Here is a 16,451-nt window from a genome sequence, read left to right as displayed (position 1 = left end):
TCAACTTTTTCTTTTAAGACAGTGAGTGTCTTCCAACTGCATGACCCTTTCCCTGCCATCACTTTTCTGCTGGAGTTAATTTGAGCTGCAGAGGTGCTATACTTCTTTAGGCCACATGTGTTGTTCCATTATCCCCTAATGTCAGTTTTTATGCTTTAGCCTTTCTGTGAGTTGATTTCCATCCTGATCCTTGCACCATTACTGCACCCTACTTTTCACTCAGCACACTGAAGGCTTCTAGTGCTACAGTGAATGGTGGTTTTTCAAATTTGAAACATCTGCCAACTAAGCCAGTTTTATACTTTGTGATGAAGTGAATCTAAATGTCAGAAGTTGTTGAGGAGATATGCCACAGTCTGTTGATGCCAGATCCAGCAATGATAAAGATAGACCAACCAATTCCATCTTCTTTCTTGGTGGAGGACTCAGGTGCATTATTCAGGGTCAGCTCAGATGAGCTCAGTTGGTCAGAGCATGGTGTTGATAATAATACTGATAGTCATGGGTTTGGTTGCTGTATGGGCCATTCACTTAAGAGTTGGACTCTATCTTTGTGGGTTCCTTCCAACTCAGAATATTCAGTGATTGGTTGAGGTCACTTCTTTAAGAGATCACCTCATGACTTTTCAACTCTCATGATGAAGTGATCATTAGCAGCAATTAGTTATTAGTCATTGCTAATGTACCCACAAGCAAAAGGGACCCTACTGCAATCCCTGTGGACAAAAGCATGGATAGATATCAAGGATTATTAGGTCATTATCTGTGGAGAAGGATCTTTACCGGTACTGTTCCATCATTTTCTAGGACACTGTCAGAGACTGAGATTTTCCTTTTCTACAGTGCTGACAAATACTGGCTTCATACTCGTCAAGGAGATGGATTCTTTAGTGCTGTATGATGGGACTCTGCAGATACGTTAGCCCAGCTTCCCAGCATAAGCTGTGACTGATGTCAAGCGTTTCCTGTTTCAGAAATGGGAAAGAGAAGAGAAAGACTGGTATTATTTATCTTGGCCAGAAAATGAACAAAGGGACACTCAGGAAAGGAATTATGAAATAATTGAATAGTTCAGAGTAGATATTAGGAGCTTTTTGCTCCTTGTCTAACACCATAAAATACTTCATTGAATTGAAAAGGCATAAATTAAAAAATTAAGAGAACATTGTTCCTGAGAAGAAAATTTGTAGCCATGACTTATCTTGGCAAGGGGTTTTCTTTGGAGAAAAGTTGGACATTTATGGATTTAACACTAGTAAAGTCAGTTCATTTAGAAAAGTTTAGAGAAAAAATGAACCCCTGACCTTTTAGCCTATTTAACTAATATACTTACATTGAACCCTTCATAGGTGAGAAGAAAGGAGAGGGAAAGAGTAGTTTTGTCGACTGTGTGGTTCTTGCATCTTGGTCTTCAGATCTTCAGACTCTGGCACTGACCTTTGTCCAGTAACAGGTTCTGCACTAAAGATTCATTCATTATGCTCCAGTCTGGAAGTTTTATATCTTTATAATGTTCCTTCAAAAGCTACAGCTTTGCTTGGGAAGGAAAGGGGAAAAAAATGAGGTTGTAATGTGGTGAGACACACTAGGAAACAAGCTTTGATTCTGTGTAGTGGAATGAGACCTTGAGAATAAAATATGCTGGCATATTTACAAGCAAAGTGGAAACCAGTGGTGCAAAGTGAAAAGAGCACACACTGTAGCCCAGATATCCCCATCTCTCTACTCTGTTCTCTCCAGGGTCTCTTGTGTGGATGAAATTCAATAGCTCTGTTGTGAAACTTTAGTTGCTGTGATTCCCATTTCTGTTGTTTAGCAGGAGCCAGGTCTCAGCAAGAAACTGTTTAAAAAGTTGAATTAGAAGACTGTTGCTATGTGTCTGCTGTATAGCTGCTAGTGAGGGAGAGCTGCCACTCTGAGGAGGTATGGGAAAGGATGGGACCAGGGCTAGAGATGAAATGACATGGCAGAGGTTAGAAAAACCAGCCACTTCTTTGGCCATATGGTGAAATGCTCCAATAAAGGCAGCTGAGATTGGCTAACATCATGGACAGGTACCAATAATATGCATGAAAGATGGAAGCAACTGAGAGCAGAATCAGTTATTCAGCAGTTTGCTATTCTAATATGTCTTTTTAGCTTCTTCAGAAAATGGAGGAACATTACACCACAATGGAAATTAAAGGGCTACAAATTTAGCAGAGAGATGTGACAAAACTGCAGGGATCCTTTTTGTCTAATGAGAATATCTGGTCTGTTTATAGTTTAAATACTGTGGCTCAAATAGTCTCATCCATTAGTTTGAGGGGAAAAAACTAATGAGGAAATAGGGAAAGGGCTGGCTAAAAGCAGCACATGTGATAAAGTGATTTAGTATTAGAGACACACTGGATATTCAGGGCGGCCTCAATGCTCCCAAAAATTATGGATGTATAAATTCTGTATATACCAAGTTGGATATCCACTTCTTTTTGGAATGGCTATGTTTTTAATTTTTGTTTCTGAAGAGCAGATACTGAAGAATTCTTCTACTTGCCAGCACCATCTCATTCTTCTGATCTCTGAAGCTGAAATTCATTCCAGTTAACTGTTTCGATCACTGAAGGGGCTAAATCCAAAATATTCACAAACCAGTTCCCAGAACAGAGTATTTTCTTTTCCTAAGAGAAAACAAAAGACTTTGGAGAATTTTGGAGCTGAGCAAATGGACCTAGCCATCTGATTTTCATCATCTGCCACTTCAAAACAGATGACTTCTCCTGTGCAAGAAGTATAGGAAGACTATAGGACTTCAGTGTCCTGTTGGGAGGAGAATTCCTTATCAAAAAAATGGGATGCCTGTGTCTGTATCTCTGAGGTGGCCAATTTATACCATCAGCCCCTCTCATTTCCTTCCCAGAACTTAATCCATCTGTTATTTTTACTAATTAAAAATTGCTGCTAGTGCACAGTGTGCTTTCCTCAAATGTTACACTGAAACTTAGTCACTTTTCTATACTTGTAGATGTGCTTGAGCTATTCCTTCATACAATGTTCCTTTAGTTATGTGGTGTATTTGCAAAGGGCTTAAGTTTTGCCAGATACTGGATTGTGTCATTTAAATGCTCTGAACTCATGAACAAAGGATGAATGTAGAAATTGGAGTTTGTAACACATCTGTTATAATGGGGGGGTCCACCTGTGCTGCAGGTTTGTGACCCTTTCTCATTGGCTCTGGATTGTTCTGGCCTGGAAGCATTTGTAACTTGGCATTTCTGTGTGGTGTGTGTAGCTCAGCAGGACAGGCTGCTCCTGGGTTCCCATCTGGTGGAGGTGCATCCCTCGCAGTGACAGATGAAACATTTGTCACTCAGTGCCCAGTCTGGCTGTGTATCCTGGCTTGTGCACGTGTAACATGTTGGTCTTGTGGCCACCCTGTTGTTGGATTTGTGTGTGGAGGCTGTAGGAACAGAGACTGAAGAAGGAAAAGTGCATCTCATTGTTTCCTTCAGCCATGTAGCCTGGTGTGAAAAGGGCATAGAGTACTTCTGGCCCCATAATTCTGAGATGGTGTATTGAATGACATAGATGTTATTGCATTCATTTGAAGATGTGTAGCTTGTGAAGGACTGTGTATACACAAATAATTTCATTATTGATGTGTATGGTTTAGTTGGCATCATAATGCAGTTCAGGTAAACTTTACTGGCCTTTCACCAGACAGAATTTTTGTTGTATGAGGAAGTGTAATTCTCATAATACTAATCAGGACTTTTAGTTTGGGATTGGAAAATATTTTATGGGCAGCTCAGTTTTAGGCAATGAGAGTGTTTAAAGCTCTGTCTTGTGTTAAACTTAGAGTGATGGTGACTTTGTCATGCTTCTGCATATCATTGTTTAAACATCATGGATCATAGGTGATACCCTTTAACTCTTTGGGAGTGGCTCTGCCACCTCCACATGTTCAAAGCTGGGCCATCTGAATCCTATTTGTAAAATATACAGCAAACTTAAATTGAAGAATTTGCTGGTTTAGTTACATTTATTGCGCACTCAGTGGGTTTTGTATTTCAAACCAAATAAATTACTAAAGGATTCTATTTTTTATTTGACATTATCCCAGATTGTGCTTCACGTCATGCAATTGTGGTTAAGATTTGCGTGTTTTGTAACTTTTGTTCTTTCTGAGGATTGCTTATTGTTGCACATTGCCCTCTGCTTGCCCCGAGATTCTGTGAGTGTGAGGCTTGTGTAGAGCGAAAATAGGTCGAGTAATATAGACATGCAGTGTTGGAGAGAGAGAAAACAACATTGGTGTGTGTATGAAATATTGATTTAGAAGGAAGGAGAAGGGAAATGTCTCAATCCTTTGTGTCAGGCTTCATTTCTCCACCAATTATTAGGAGATACATAAGATCCCTTGCTAATTTTTAGTCTACAATGAACAAAATATGAAAATATTTTTTCTCAAGTGCTATGAATACAATATTCAAGCTGTGACTTTGGCCATATTTTAAATTTTCCCTTAAAGCAGAAATGAACTAAGAGAGCCCTCATCTGCTTACTTCCAAATAGAAATTGGCCATGATTTATAAAACTCCAGTTAAGCAAAATGTATGCTTTCCTTAGAGAGGTTATTCTTTTTAACACTTAGGGACACAACATTTTATGGGCAGTAACTGAAAGTAGTGCAGGCCATATTTCTGAGAGCCAAGCTAGAAGATGCTATTAATAGTGTGATTTTGGACAAAAGCACATTAACAGATATTGAGAGGGAGACAGGACAGAAGAGGCTGGCTTTCTGAAGAGATTCTGGAAGGCATTTTGTATTTGTTAGTATTTGACAGCTATAATACAGGCATGGGAGGGACTGGGCTCTGGGTTGACCCTCTCTGACATCTTCTCTGGACTTGAGCAAAACTACATTTTCTGACTTAACCCTCTGCTAGGGCTTTTTGGACAAGTAATGATGTCTAGAAGGTTTCTTCTCCAGTGACAGCAGACCTCCAGCTGGCCTGCCATACTACCCTTTCCCTGGCGTTAAACTATCATATTTACCCAAGGAGTGCAGCAATTTACAAGTGTAAGTGGCAATTTAGGTAGCCCACATGTAGTCCTTGCTTTCTGTAAAGGGGCAATAACAAATCCTTCTAGTATGACAGCAAAATAAGTTTGAGATTTCAGTCTTGCTAATGCGACTCAGAAATGAACTAAGGAAAGATTTTCAATAATCTGACTATGTACAAATAAAGCTTCTAGGGTTTCATTCTGTCTTCTGTTTCTTTAAATGGACCTCTACTCTTAGTGATCTTGTTCAGCACAAAGCTCCATAAATAGTTGTAGCAGTCTAGTCAGGAATATTGGTTGGAGCATTGTGGTTTGCAGGCAGGAATTAGCACCTCAGACTGGTTTTGGGGCTTGGAAAATGTTTTCACAAATGTGTGTAAGTGTTCAGATTTAGCCTATCTTAAGACCATGCCACTGCTTAAAGAGGTTTTAAGCTCTATCTGGACTGCACTTTTCCCACCACTCTCCTACCATCTGCCTCAGGTCAGCTGCATCAGGAACAGACTTGGCTGAAATCTAATGTTGCACCAAAACCAACATTTTTATGATGAGCTTTTATTGGATCATCTCCTTGGTCTGGCTCAAAATCCATTTGCACAAAACTGTGCCAAAAGGGAGGGGCAGCTGAGGTGCAAGGTTGCTTTTCTACTTTTACAGCTCTTCTTTCTCTCCTTTGTAGCATCCTCCTGCAATTTGACTATCAGAGACATGAGAATAATCAAAAGATTTTTTGTCATTATTGTTCTAAGGTCACACAGCTACTCTGCATTCAGGATATGCATTTTAATCATTTAGTCTCAGCTAAATAATAAAGCACATTACAGCTATATAAATACAGTAATTATGTTAATTGGTCTAAGCAAAAAATGGAATTTTTCTAACTTTTTATTAATGTTATAATGAATGCATCTGATAAAAGTTACATTACGGATTTGTTGTTTATAGTAAGTTTTTCTAAATAAGATAGTACCCAGCTGTGCTTTCTAAAAGAACTTACTAAATATAATCCTGAAATTAATCCTGCTACCAAAAATTAAAACATGCTCCAGTGCACAATCATTAAAATAACATATTCAGTACAAATATTTATTTGTGGGAGAGATATTTTCAATTATTAAACCCATCACTCCTTGCTTTATGTAATTAGCACAGAATATGGAAATTTTTGTGCTCTGCTGTTGCTTGGCAGAGGTATTCAGTCTTGGGGCTCTGTAGCTTACTAATGAATAAAGATGGATTTGTACTTAAACCCGTAACTGTGCATAGCAAGGTTTTACCATGTTATAAAATGTGAAATTATAGCAGAGTATGTGAGCAGCATTAACAAATAGATGGAGCAGCTTTCACTGAAAAGTAGGGGGGTGACTTTGATGATTAAATAACGCTTCAGTCCTGCAAATATTTGCTAGTTGATGTTAAAAGCCTTTTCCTTCCTCAGAAACATGTTCTCTTTTGTCATTTATGTTCTTTCATTTTCCACAGACGATAAAATTTTCTATTTTATTATATTTGTACAATAAGAAGGAAGGCAATGTAGACCAAATAGACTAACAGAGTAGATGGTCCTTTTAGCAGACATTTTCAGTGCTGGAACTCAAACTTTGTACTCCTAAAACACATTTTGTAACCCCTTCCCTCCTATGTGATAAGTAGGCATTGGCAGCACAGCTGCTTATTGTGAATCCAGACATTGACAATTGTATTTTGTGATGGTCCTGATCCTATCAGTGTGATCTGAGTGATGAGGTCAGGCATTCCAGGTTGGACCTGCCTCCCACACCTCTGGATCCTGGCTAGCCTCAATGGGGTTTAGCTGTTCGTGCTGCTTTGCAGGAGGCATGGCAGCAAGAGTTAAGGCATGTCAGGAGTATCTGGGTTGATTTGAAGTGAATTTGGGATCTGGCTTGCATCAGAGCAGGAATTGCAGATTACAGTACAGATTGAAATGTCTTTTTCTTCCTGGATCTTGACTTGGCTTGCTGAATGGTGTGTGGTGTTCAGAATGAAAATGTGATGCTGTAATGTACTTAGGTTGTTTTCTCCTCCAGTGATTTTCATTTTTCTTGCTTTCTATAGACTAACTGAAAGCAGTAAATCAAAGATTTGTCAATATTTTTTATTGGCAGGTTTGTTCACAGTCGTCAGCTAGACAGAAGAGCAGAGGAGGCAAAAAGCTAAGATCTCATAATCATTCATCATGTAAATTAGATTTTCTTTCATTTATTTGTTGTGGGGAAGATAGAGAATGTTGTAAAAATCATTGTATTATAGAGAAGATAAAAATCAGCATGATCTTTTATGAGAGATTCGTGTGTGAAATGGGGTTAGTTTTACCTTGTTTTAAAACCATGTAGTTCATTGGAATTTCTCTGCAACTCACAGGGGCACAAGCAAAAAAAAAAAAGAGCAAAACAGATAAGCAAAAAATGCATTTGTTGAGCCATTTGGTAGTTGTTTGCAAGGCCAAGACCATTAAGAAATGTAATGTTTACCTGAGGTTACAGTGAATGCCACATTTCACATGCTGTCATTGAGCAGAGAGGGTGTCTACCCTCTTTCTGTGCTTGCACTTAGGCTTTTCTATTTTCACTTTAAAGGTTGTTGAGAATCAATTATGGAATGTTTTGATGGGACTTGCTTCTTATTAGCACCTTCATAAAACTGATGGCAATTTGTGGAGTGACCTGGGAGAATCTGCATTAGCTGCAGGAAAGGTCAGCAATGTCATGTCTGTGTAGTGCTTATTGTCAGTTGTTCAGCTTTGGAAGTTTCCATCCTACAGCAGATCAAAAGAATGCAGAAAGATTGACATTAGTCATGTCCATTGACCTGACCAGCACGGTGGAGGTGTTTTGCATCAGACCAAGGATGAGGACTAAGGATTTTGTTATTCATGGGGGATTTTTTGAGTATGTGGTACCTGTGGTGGTTGACAAAGTGGGTATCAATGCCAGTTGAATGATCAACTTAAATTCCAATTGTTATTTTGATTTGTGGCTTGCCAGATGCAGCCCAGTTTGATGATAAAGAGGTTTTTTTCTGTTTTCAGTGCTTTTGTTGTTCAAAGACCTCTTGTTAAGTCCTTAGGCAAACAGTGCCTGTTCTTGAAGTCAAGGCTAATGCTTTTAGGGGTTCAAGTGGATCTGCAGCTTTATTCCCATTTCCATGTGTTAAATCTTCTGCACTGGGGAGATGGGGGTTAATCGTGGGTGTTGAGGCAGATAGGTGAAATTCCACTGTAATGTATTTATTGTGCTCCTTAGGTTTGGTGTCAGCATTATTATCTGCACTGTTGCTGGCAGGTGTGAGGTAGAGATTATTGGTTTGCTTTCTCTGAGCTCTGAAGTCTCTCCTTCCTCAGCATAGCATGAAAAATGGTTTTGTTCCCTCTTATTTAAATACACTGCCAGCATTTTTTTTCTCCCTTCAAACCTGCACATTATAGGGTTGAAGTGTACATCTGGGTGAGGTTAATTACCCCTAGCTTCACAGATTCTTTGACATCATGCCCTCTTTCCATATGGAAATAGAAGATTATTTCTGCACTTCCCCGCTGTTGCATTTTCTTTACTTGTTCATCTTCATACACCCTTTGGTATGTACCACTTCACACATTTGTTCTCCTCTGCACTAGCCTGTGTGAACATCACACAGATGGATCAGGTTTTTTACTTGTTCTCCACAACATTTCTCTAGGTCCCCCTTTTTTCACCTCCTGAGAGAATATCTGAAGTCTGACCAGTTTATTGGTAGTGTCAACAGGACAGAAGAAACTTTCTTTTTCTCGGACAGATTTGCTGTCTAGACATTGTACAAGCTGACTAATGGGTGTAGGCAGCTGGAAGCATGACTGATGGGAGAGAGAAGTCCAGCCAGAAGCTATCCATACCACGATACTTGCGATTCTCGTTGGCTTTAAGAAATGTTTCTTGGGGAAGTACTTTGTCCTGAACTTACTCTCAAGTTTACACTCCTTAAAAACTTGGATGTTCAGCTTACTGTATTGGAAACTTATATAGTGAAAGGAGAAAGGTCCTGGGGGCAGAACCCTCCCTTTTCTTCCCCTTTCTTTTTCTGCAGGATTCCAATCTTGTATTAGGCTTGTCAGAGGCGTTACATATTTGGTACTCTCTTGCCTCCCACTTCTTTAAGGCACGTAAATCCATCCAGCTCTATCACCTCTGTGATATTGCCAACACACAACACTCTTGATCAATCCACTGTGAAAATTCCTGCTGCTGCCTTCATTTCCTCCTGTTTGGACTGCTGTAACTCACAGCTCTCAGGCAGTTAACTGCTGCAATGCTCTGTAAGATTGGTCCTCACAGTATGCTGTCACAACCCAATGTGTTTTGGACAGTGGCTAGTGTGCTTTAATTTCTAAAATCTTCAATAACTTGCTCTCTTAATTGTGTCAGAAAACTTGAATTTGTTAGCATGTTTTCACCAAGTTCCTCCTTCTAAATCAGCTTGCATTTAGTTGATAATCCTAAGGGTCTTTTTTCAACCTAAATGATTCTATGGTCATAGTTAATAGCTTCCCTGACCTCAAGTGTAGTGCCATTCAATGTCAACTCTGTCTGCTACAGGAAATTTTTCATTCGCTTTTAATTCCAGATCTTCCCTCTTCAGATCAAAGGTTCCATGGTGAGTGATTAAAAAAAAGGACTATTAAGTGGGTAGAAATTGAATGGATGTAAGGTACTAGAACAGGGAGAAAGATCATATTTTTCTGCAAAAATGGATGCCACTTAGTTCTGCTGCCTGAGAGATGATTACAGTAATTGAAGTTGATCACAATTAGACCTTTAAATTTGCATTGCCTTGAACTGGAGCATTTTTATTTAAATTCATCACTCATTATGCCTTTGCATGTACTGTTCAAAGTCTGAAGGCTGCATAATTTACTACAAAGAAAGCAAGTCACCGAACATAATGAGCTAAACTTCTAACAATACCCTCAAATTTCACCTGTAATTAATCACTCATGCTCAATTGCAGACAAATATGTTAGCATTTACACATGTAACTGCATGTAGGCATAGGCAGACAGAACCTTTTAGTACTGTCACCCCTGTTGGATTTCAGGCAAAGGAAATAAATTGGAATACTTTTCTTATAAGAGCCAAGTGGATTATTGTTCCATAACATTAGGGTGGTAGATTACTGAGAGCTCACTAGATGTATGTTCTGTTCTTGTCTTTATGACAGAAATAACAAAGTCCAAGGCTGGAGAAATATGCATGTTGTAGACTTGATTTACATACAGCTGTAAAGCATTTTTAGGATTGGATCTTTGTTTAGTTGTGCGTGATTGTGAGTTTTGCCTTTAAATTGCCCGGAATGAGTGGTTGGACTGAGGTCAGGAGAGGCTGCATGTTGCACCCTGGGCTGCAGCTGTGGGATGCAAACTGCAAGGGTGAGAAAAGGGCACCAAGGGCTCTGTGAGCACAGGGGTCTCCTAAAGGAGCTTTATTTTGCAGAACCTCTGGTGTAATGCCTTTGGCATTGTGAAAAGCCATCTTGCAGGAGGAAAAATGCTTTGGAGTATGTGGTGCAGTCACAGTGATACTTCTGAAGTACAACAAATATTAAGCTTTCCATGAACAAGGGGGAAAGTCTGAAAAACAAAAACCAAACTATGACAAGCCAAAAATAATGGTTGAAATAACACGTGTATCTTTTGGGCTGTCATTTTAAAATTCTGATTGATGTAACTTGTTTAGAGTAAGTTTTAGTGTTATAACTTGAATTAGCACTTTTTATGTGGTTTCCCTTTCCCCACTTCCATGCTTTTCAGCTTTCCCAAGGCATGTTTTGTTCATTTGGTTTTAATTCAGTCCCAGTTAAGTATCTCAGTGCCAAAAGAATTCCTCTGTGGGCAAAGAAGTGAGCTTGTGCTGAAGGCACCAACTGGTCTTTATTGTCACATTTGTTCTAATAGGAGCAGCAGCCAAAGGCTGTTCTGTGTCCCAGGGCCAAATGACCTGGCACAGCTTGTGTCCATGCAGCTAAATTACTTTATATCACCCAAGCAGGATGACCTAATCCAAACTTCCTTCTAGGAATACTCCCTGGCTTGGCCCTGGTTTTTTTGAAACTCTACCTAAAACTGTGCCAGATGGTTTTCCAGGCAGGCAGTCAGGTGCAGATCTCCACCTTTGCCCTGTCTGGGGTTGATGGTTGTGGGTCTCACCCTATCAACCTGTGTCAGGTGCCAGAAATGGCTGGCACAGGCCTTTGTGAGCTCCCACCAATTCTAACTTGGGATTTGTGATACCAAAGTTTCCAAAGCTCTGAAAAGGTCTTCAGGTGTTGTGCTTGTACAGACAGGCTGATGGAAAAAACCACAGAATTTATTGCTTTCAGAGAATAAGTAGAAAAGGAGGGATTCTTTACGTATCTCAAATAATGACAAATTAGAGAACTGAAAATACTGGATTTCTTAATGTATATATATTTTTATAAATTATTTTCTGCCAAAATGTTTCTAAATTTAGATGAAAAACTTTTACAGTGGAACATGCCAGAGAAGAGCCAAACTCAGCACAAAACCCTTGTTATCAAAGATCTTGGGGCAATAAAATTGAAGGTGCAATGTACAAAACTTTTCTGTTTATCAAATACATTTAAAATCAACCCATCTGTGGGTCAGAAAGCATGAGTGCCATCAAGCCCTCTTTAAAATGAAAATGAAATTAAGATCTGGGGGGGTCTTTTATAAAATACATTAGGTGATGATGTCCTGCAGCACTTTTCTGATCTACATGTGACATGGTTGTCATCAGACCTACCTCCACTGGTAAAAATAGCAAAAAGGTGAAGTAGCTTAAGGTACAGCCTAGTGACATGGCTTAATGAGCATGGCTTTTCTGGTTGTGGGAAAGGAAGAAGATTGAGAAAATTATGGACAGACCCACAAGTAATGTTACAGACAGGTCTAATGGAACTGTCATACAATAATTGCACTGTCAGTACCTAAGATACTTTACAAACTGCAGACAGCCAGCTTAGGTAGCAGAACATGCTTGTATTTATTGTGTGTATACACATTTGCTTTTACAACACAAACAGGTTCAAAAATCACAGACACTTTGTTTTAATGAGTAATAGTTTCACTGGCTTCATTTTTCTCTGTTGTCTCACTGCAGGTCAAAGCAACAGATGCAGATGCTGACCAGTTTGGAGAAATTGAGTATTCTCTTTATGATGGATTTAATTTTTATGAAAAATCCAAAGCTTTCCAGATTGACCCACGCACTGGTCAGATCTTTGTGTCTCAAGACATTGACAGAGAAGGAGATCCAACCACTTATGATCTCTTAGTAAAAGCTACAGATGGGGTAAGTTTTGCCTTTCTCTACTGCCAGATTTGTGAATGCACTTGTAAATGTGGATCTCCTGTATACTTTTAAATGAGAATGTAATGACTATGTAAAAATTGCATGGATTTGAATAAAACATCTTCTCCTTAAAGAGAGCAGAAAATTACATTCATGAACTGTGGATTTTTACCCAGATTAATAAAATTGGCTGTAAAATCCCCAATGGCTCCTAAATAAGATTTGGAAAAGTGTTTCTAGGATGTATTAGTCCTTCCTGATTTTCCTCCTCCTGCTGAAACCAATGGACTCCAAGTTACTTCTGCGCCCTGCTTTCAAGATTACTGAAGCAGTAGTAAAACAGCATCATGCACCAGACCTGCATGGCTGCTGTGGGTGACAATGACTTTTCTGGATAAATTCCTTGTCCCTTCTACCTGGCAGATTCTACTGCAGCTGCTGTGGCTGGGTGCAGCCTCCCTGCAGCTGCACATCTGAAAGTTTTCCCACTTGACAAGATCTGGTGCTTGGCAGTGTGTAGTCATGGTACAGCAAGGGCAGGGTAGTTGTATGTGCCTGAAATAGTCCATTGCACATCTCTGGCAAGGAGGTGAGGAGGCACTTGCTGTGGTGGGAACATATAAGGTATCTGGGACTGGACACCTTGCCTGCCTGATGCCATGTAGTACCAGAAAATTTTGGTAGTAAGCTCCAGAAAAATACTGGAGGAAAATTATTACTTTGATTATTTTAATGAGAAAATACTCATTTTACAATTTGCATGGTGATTTGCAATCTGAGGTGATTTGCAATGTGAGGCCCCATCTGTACTTGTCTTTGCTTTCTTCAGCTTAATAATGAATTGTGAAGAAGCTGAAGAAAAAGGTTATCAGTTGTCTTCACGTGTTAAAATTAACATAAAGTCACTTTTCAAAATGTTATTCAGGTCACATTTTGCAGTACAATTTGTGCTGAAAAACACTGAAATTCAGTTATTTCAGGCTATGCAGTCTTTATTTCTTACACTGAATATTAAACTTGCATCTAAGATAATGCCATAAGTGTATGTAATAAAACTTTTTAAAAATGCAGTCATGCTAGAATACTGTATTTTCCATTAAAATGCCTGTAATTATTTTTATAATACACTGAAGAAGCTTGGTGAACTATGAGTTCCATATTCATGAGTAGATGACCTTAAAGAGCTGCAGTTGATGGTTGGTATTAATTATTTCATTTTGAGAGTATAGCAGTTGCGGGTGTATCTATTCAGTTGAATTCAGATATATGTGTAATAGTTAAGCAATTAGTCTGGTTTTTTTTTCTTTAGCTGTCACATTTCAGTGTTTATTTCATAGCCTACAGAAATACTCTTTTATTAATATTGCTTTTAGCTGCCTCATCTTAGCATACTCATCTTATTTGAATGTCTGGTAACTTGACCCTGCTCATTGCAGGAGTGTTGGACTGGATGACCTTTGAAAGGTCCCTTCCCATTCAAACCATTCTTTGATTTTAATATAAGAATGTATGGGTGGGTTTTTCCAGGACAGTGCCTGTAATTTTTATAGCAGAGGTAGTTCTATGTGACCATTTTGGAATTTTGTGGGTATGTGATTTCTATCTTCAAAATTTATACTTGAGTACAGCTATCCAAACCTTGAAGAGTAAAGCAGACTCTATTGCAATGTATAAAAGCAGGAAACTGTGTATTCTGCTATACTTCATAATTTCATTTTTCCTCTCATTCACTTGTTGTGATGCTGTATAAATGTAAAGAACACATACACATATCTGGAATATCAAGATTAGGCATTAATAAAGGTTATGTGAGAGCTGGACAATAGCAGAGAAATTTTGAAAAGTTTCTAAGATAGTCTGGTACAGCAGATTATTTTGAAAATCTGAAAGAAAGTATGTTTGTATGAAAAAAACTTGATTCCTTATTTTTTTACCTCAATTTAAGTAGCCAATGCATTGAAACTATGGGGTATTTAATTTTTAAATTGCTCTATCACTTTTCTCAATTTAGGGGACCTTGTGTTTTGAGAAGTTCAATAATGGGGAGAAAGGTTCAGTTTTTGATTGCCTTGTTTGTGACAGGCAAGGCTTGATCTTTTTACTGGAAGTCAGCACTTTGTAGATCCCATTGATTTATCTTCTAGAAGTTTGCCTGACACCTGACACCTAAATACTAAAGGACCTAAATTCAATATCAGCTTTTCAAAATTTTCAGTGCACCTGAACTTGTGTTGACCAACTCTCCACCTTTAAAGCAGAATTGTAGTAAGAGATTTATTTTATTTCCTGACATTCTGCTGCTGATTTTGATGTATTAAAGATGCTAGGTATGGGGCTTAAAGTAGAGTCTGTGATCAGGGGAGAAATGTGTACAGAAAAGAGAGGAAGAATGAAGGGTCACTTGTGACAAAAGGGGGGAGAGAGATGAAAAGGAAAGAAAATAGCACAGTTAATTAGAAATGAGGAGGAAAAGCAAGTATTTTCCAGGTGGTGTGCAGTTTATCTTACAGCAAAGCTATCAGTTTCCTCCACCTGTTCCTGGCTACTCCATTACATGGCTTTGGAGCTTGTCAGTCATGTATTTTATGACATTGTGCAGAAAATGTAAGGAGTGAACTTAAATTGCACACAAGAGCCCGTGGAGAGGCAGGTGGAAAACAGCTTCTGTTAAACTGGTGTTAAATAAACATCCTGTGAGAGCTGTGGGAGCACTCTCACTAATTAAGAAAAGATGTATCTTTTAAATTAAATGGTAGGTCCTCAGTTTTTCAGCTGCTACATCATCACTGCTAAAGGTTCAGTACACAGCAGGTGTGTTAGTGACTCTCTTTCTGCCTTTCTGCATAGAAAGATATTTTGTCTCTTGCTTTTTCGGTAATCCACCCTGCCTATCCAATTTTCTTAGTCTTTTACACTGGAGCAATTGAAACCTAGATATAAACACTTGACACTCACAGGCAAAACTTCTGAGAACTTTAAGGCTTTTGAAATAATTGGAGACATCTCTCCACTTTTACAGCATTACAACTTCAAGACAACATATCCTTTAGGTTTACAGAAAAAAAGTCTTTATGTCAAGAGATTCTGTATCTAACAATTCAGTTTGGAACAAAAATTTGACAGCATGGTTCATCATGGACCAAAAACTTTGGAGGCTGTGATGAAAATCTTGATGGAGTTTTAAGCATTTTACAGCACCAAAATGAAGAAATACAGCTACTCAAAATAGCGTAATTTCTACTTATGAAGACAAAGAGCTTCCCCTGCCAAAGGCAGGGTAATATTTTTTTTTTTTAAAGGCTTAATAGAGAGGTGTACTAATAGCTTTAGATATTCACACAAATTTGGTCCTCCTGAAGAAAAGAGAACATTAATTGTTATTTTGACTTGATGGTTGTTTCCCATGGCCCCTTTTTCTTCCACAGGGGACAAAAAGGCTCTGGACTTCTCACAGCGCTGACAGAGAAATCATTGTAATTGTGACTTTTTGTTGCATCAGAGAGTACAAAAGTAGTCAAAAACACTTGAACATCTGAGATAAGGGATTTTAAAATGAACAACTGTGGCTTTCTGTTGCCTGTTAATGTGTTTTGACAAATGTAATTTTCTGTCATCTATAGACTCATTTCAGTCAGCCTTCATATTTTGGAAGATCTGTGTTTTGCTTGCTTCTGAGTACATGAAGTATATCCACATCATTAGAAACAGAAGGACTTTTTGTTCCTTCTCAGTTGAGATACTTATTTTCAGCTGTCAGAGCAAGAATTGGGCCATAACCAGTTAATATCATAAGCAGATGTCATACTTGACATGTGAAGGTATACACTGCTCCTTCAGGAAAAGAAAGTTCTGTCTTCATCATAAAATTGGGTTTATCTTCTGAGAGAATAGGCTTCCCCATAGACTTACAGTTAATCAATTTCAAGAGGCATTGCAATCTGTATATAACTCCACAGCATAAACACAAATTGGCTGAAGGGTGGGGTTTGGGATTTTTTCATGTCTGTTTAGCAATAATTAAATTTGAAAGAAACAGTTTAACACAAGCTCTAGTGAGTTTGA

At 38.6% G+C, this 16,451-nt stretch overlaps 1 protein-coding gene across 1 annotated transcript in view; it reads left to right on the top strand.

Moving 5' to 3' along the window:
* Positions 1–16,451, top strand: part of DCHS2 (dachsous cadherin-related 2) — a 101,235-nt gene that overhangs the window by 28,577 nt on the left and 56,207 nt on the right. The window contains exon 2 of the mRNA XM_085058554.1: positions 12,198–12,389. Coding sequence (XP_084914680.1) covers positions 12,198–12,389 — 192 coding nt within the window. The remainder of the gene's footprint in view (positions 1–12,197; positions 12,390–16,451) is intronic.

This window comes from Lichenostomus cassidix, chromosome 4 (assembly GCF_008360975.1).
Source record: "Lichenostomus cassidix isolate B80296 chromosome 4, HeHo_3.0, whole genome shotgun sequence".
Classification (NCBI taxonomy): domain Eukaryota; kingdom Metazoa; phylum Chordata; class Aves; order Passeriformes; family Meliphagidae; genus Lichenostomus; species Lichenostomus cassidix.
This window is presented reverse-complemented; position numbering and strand designations above follow the sequence as displayed.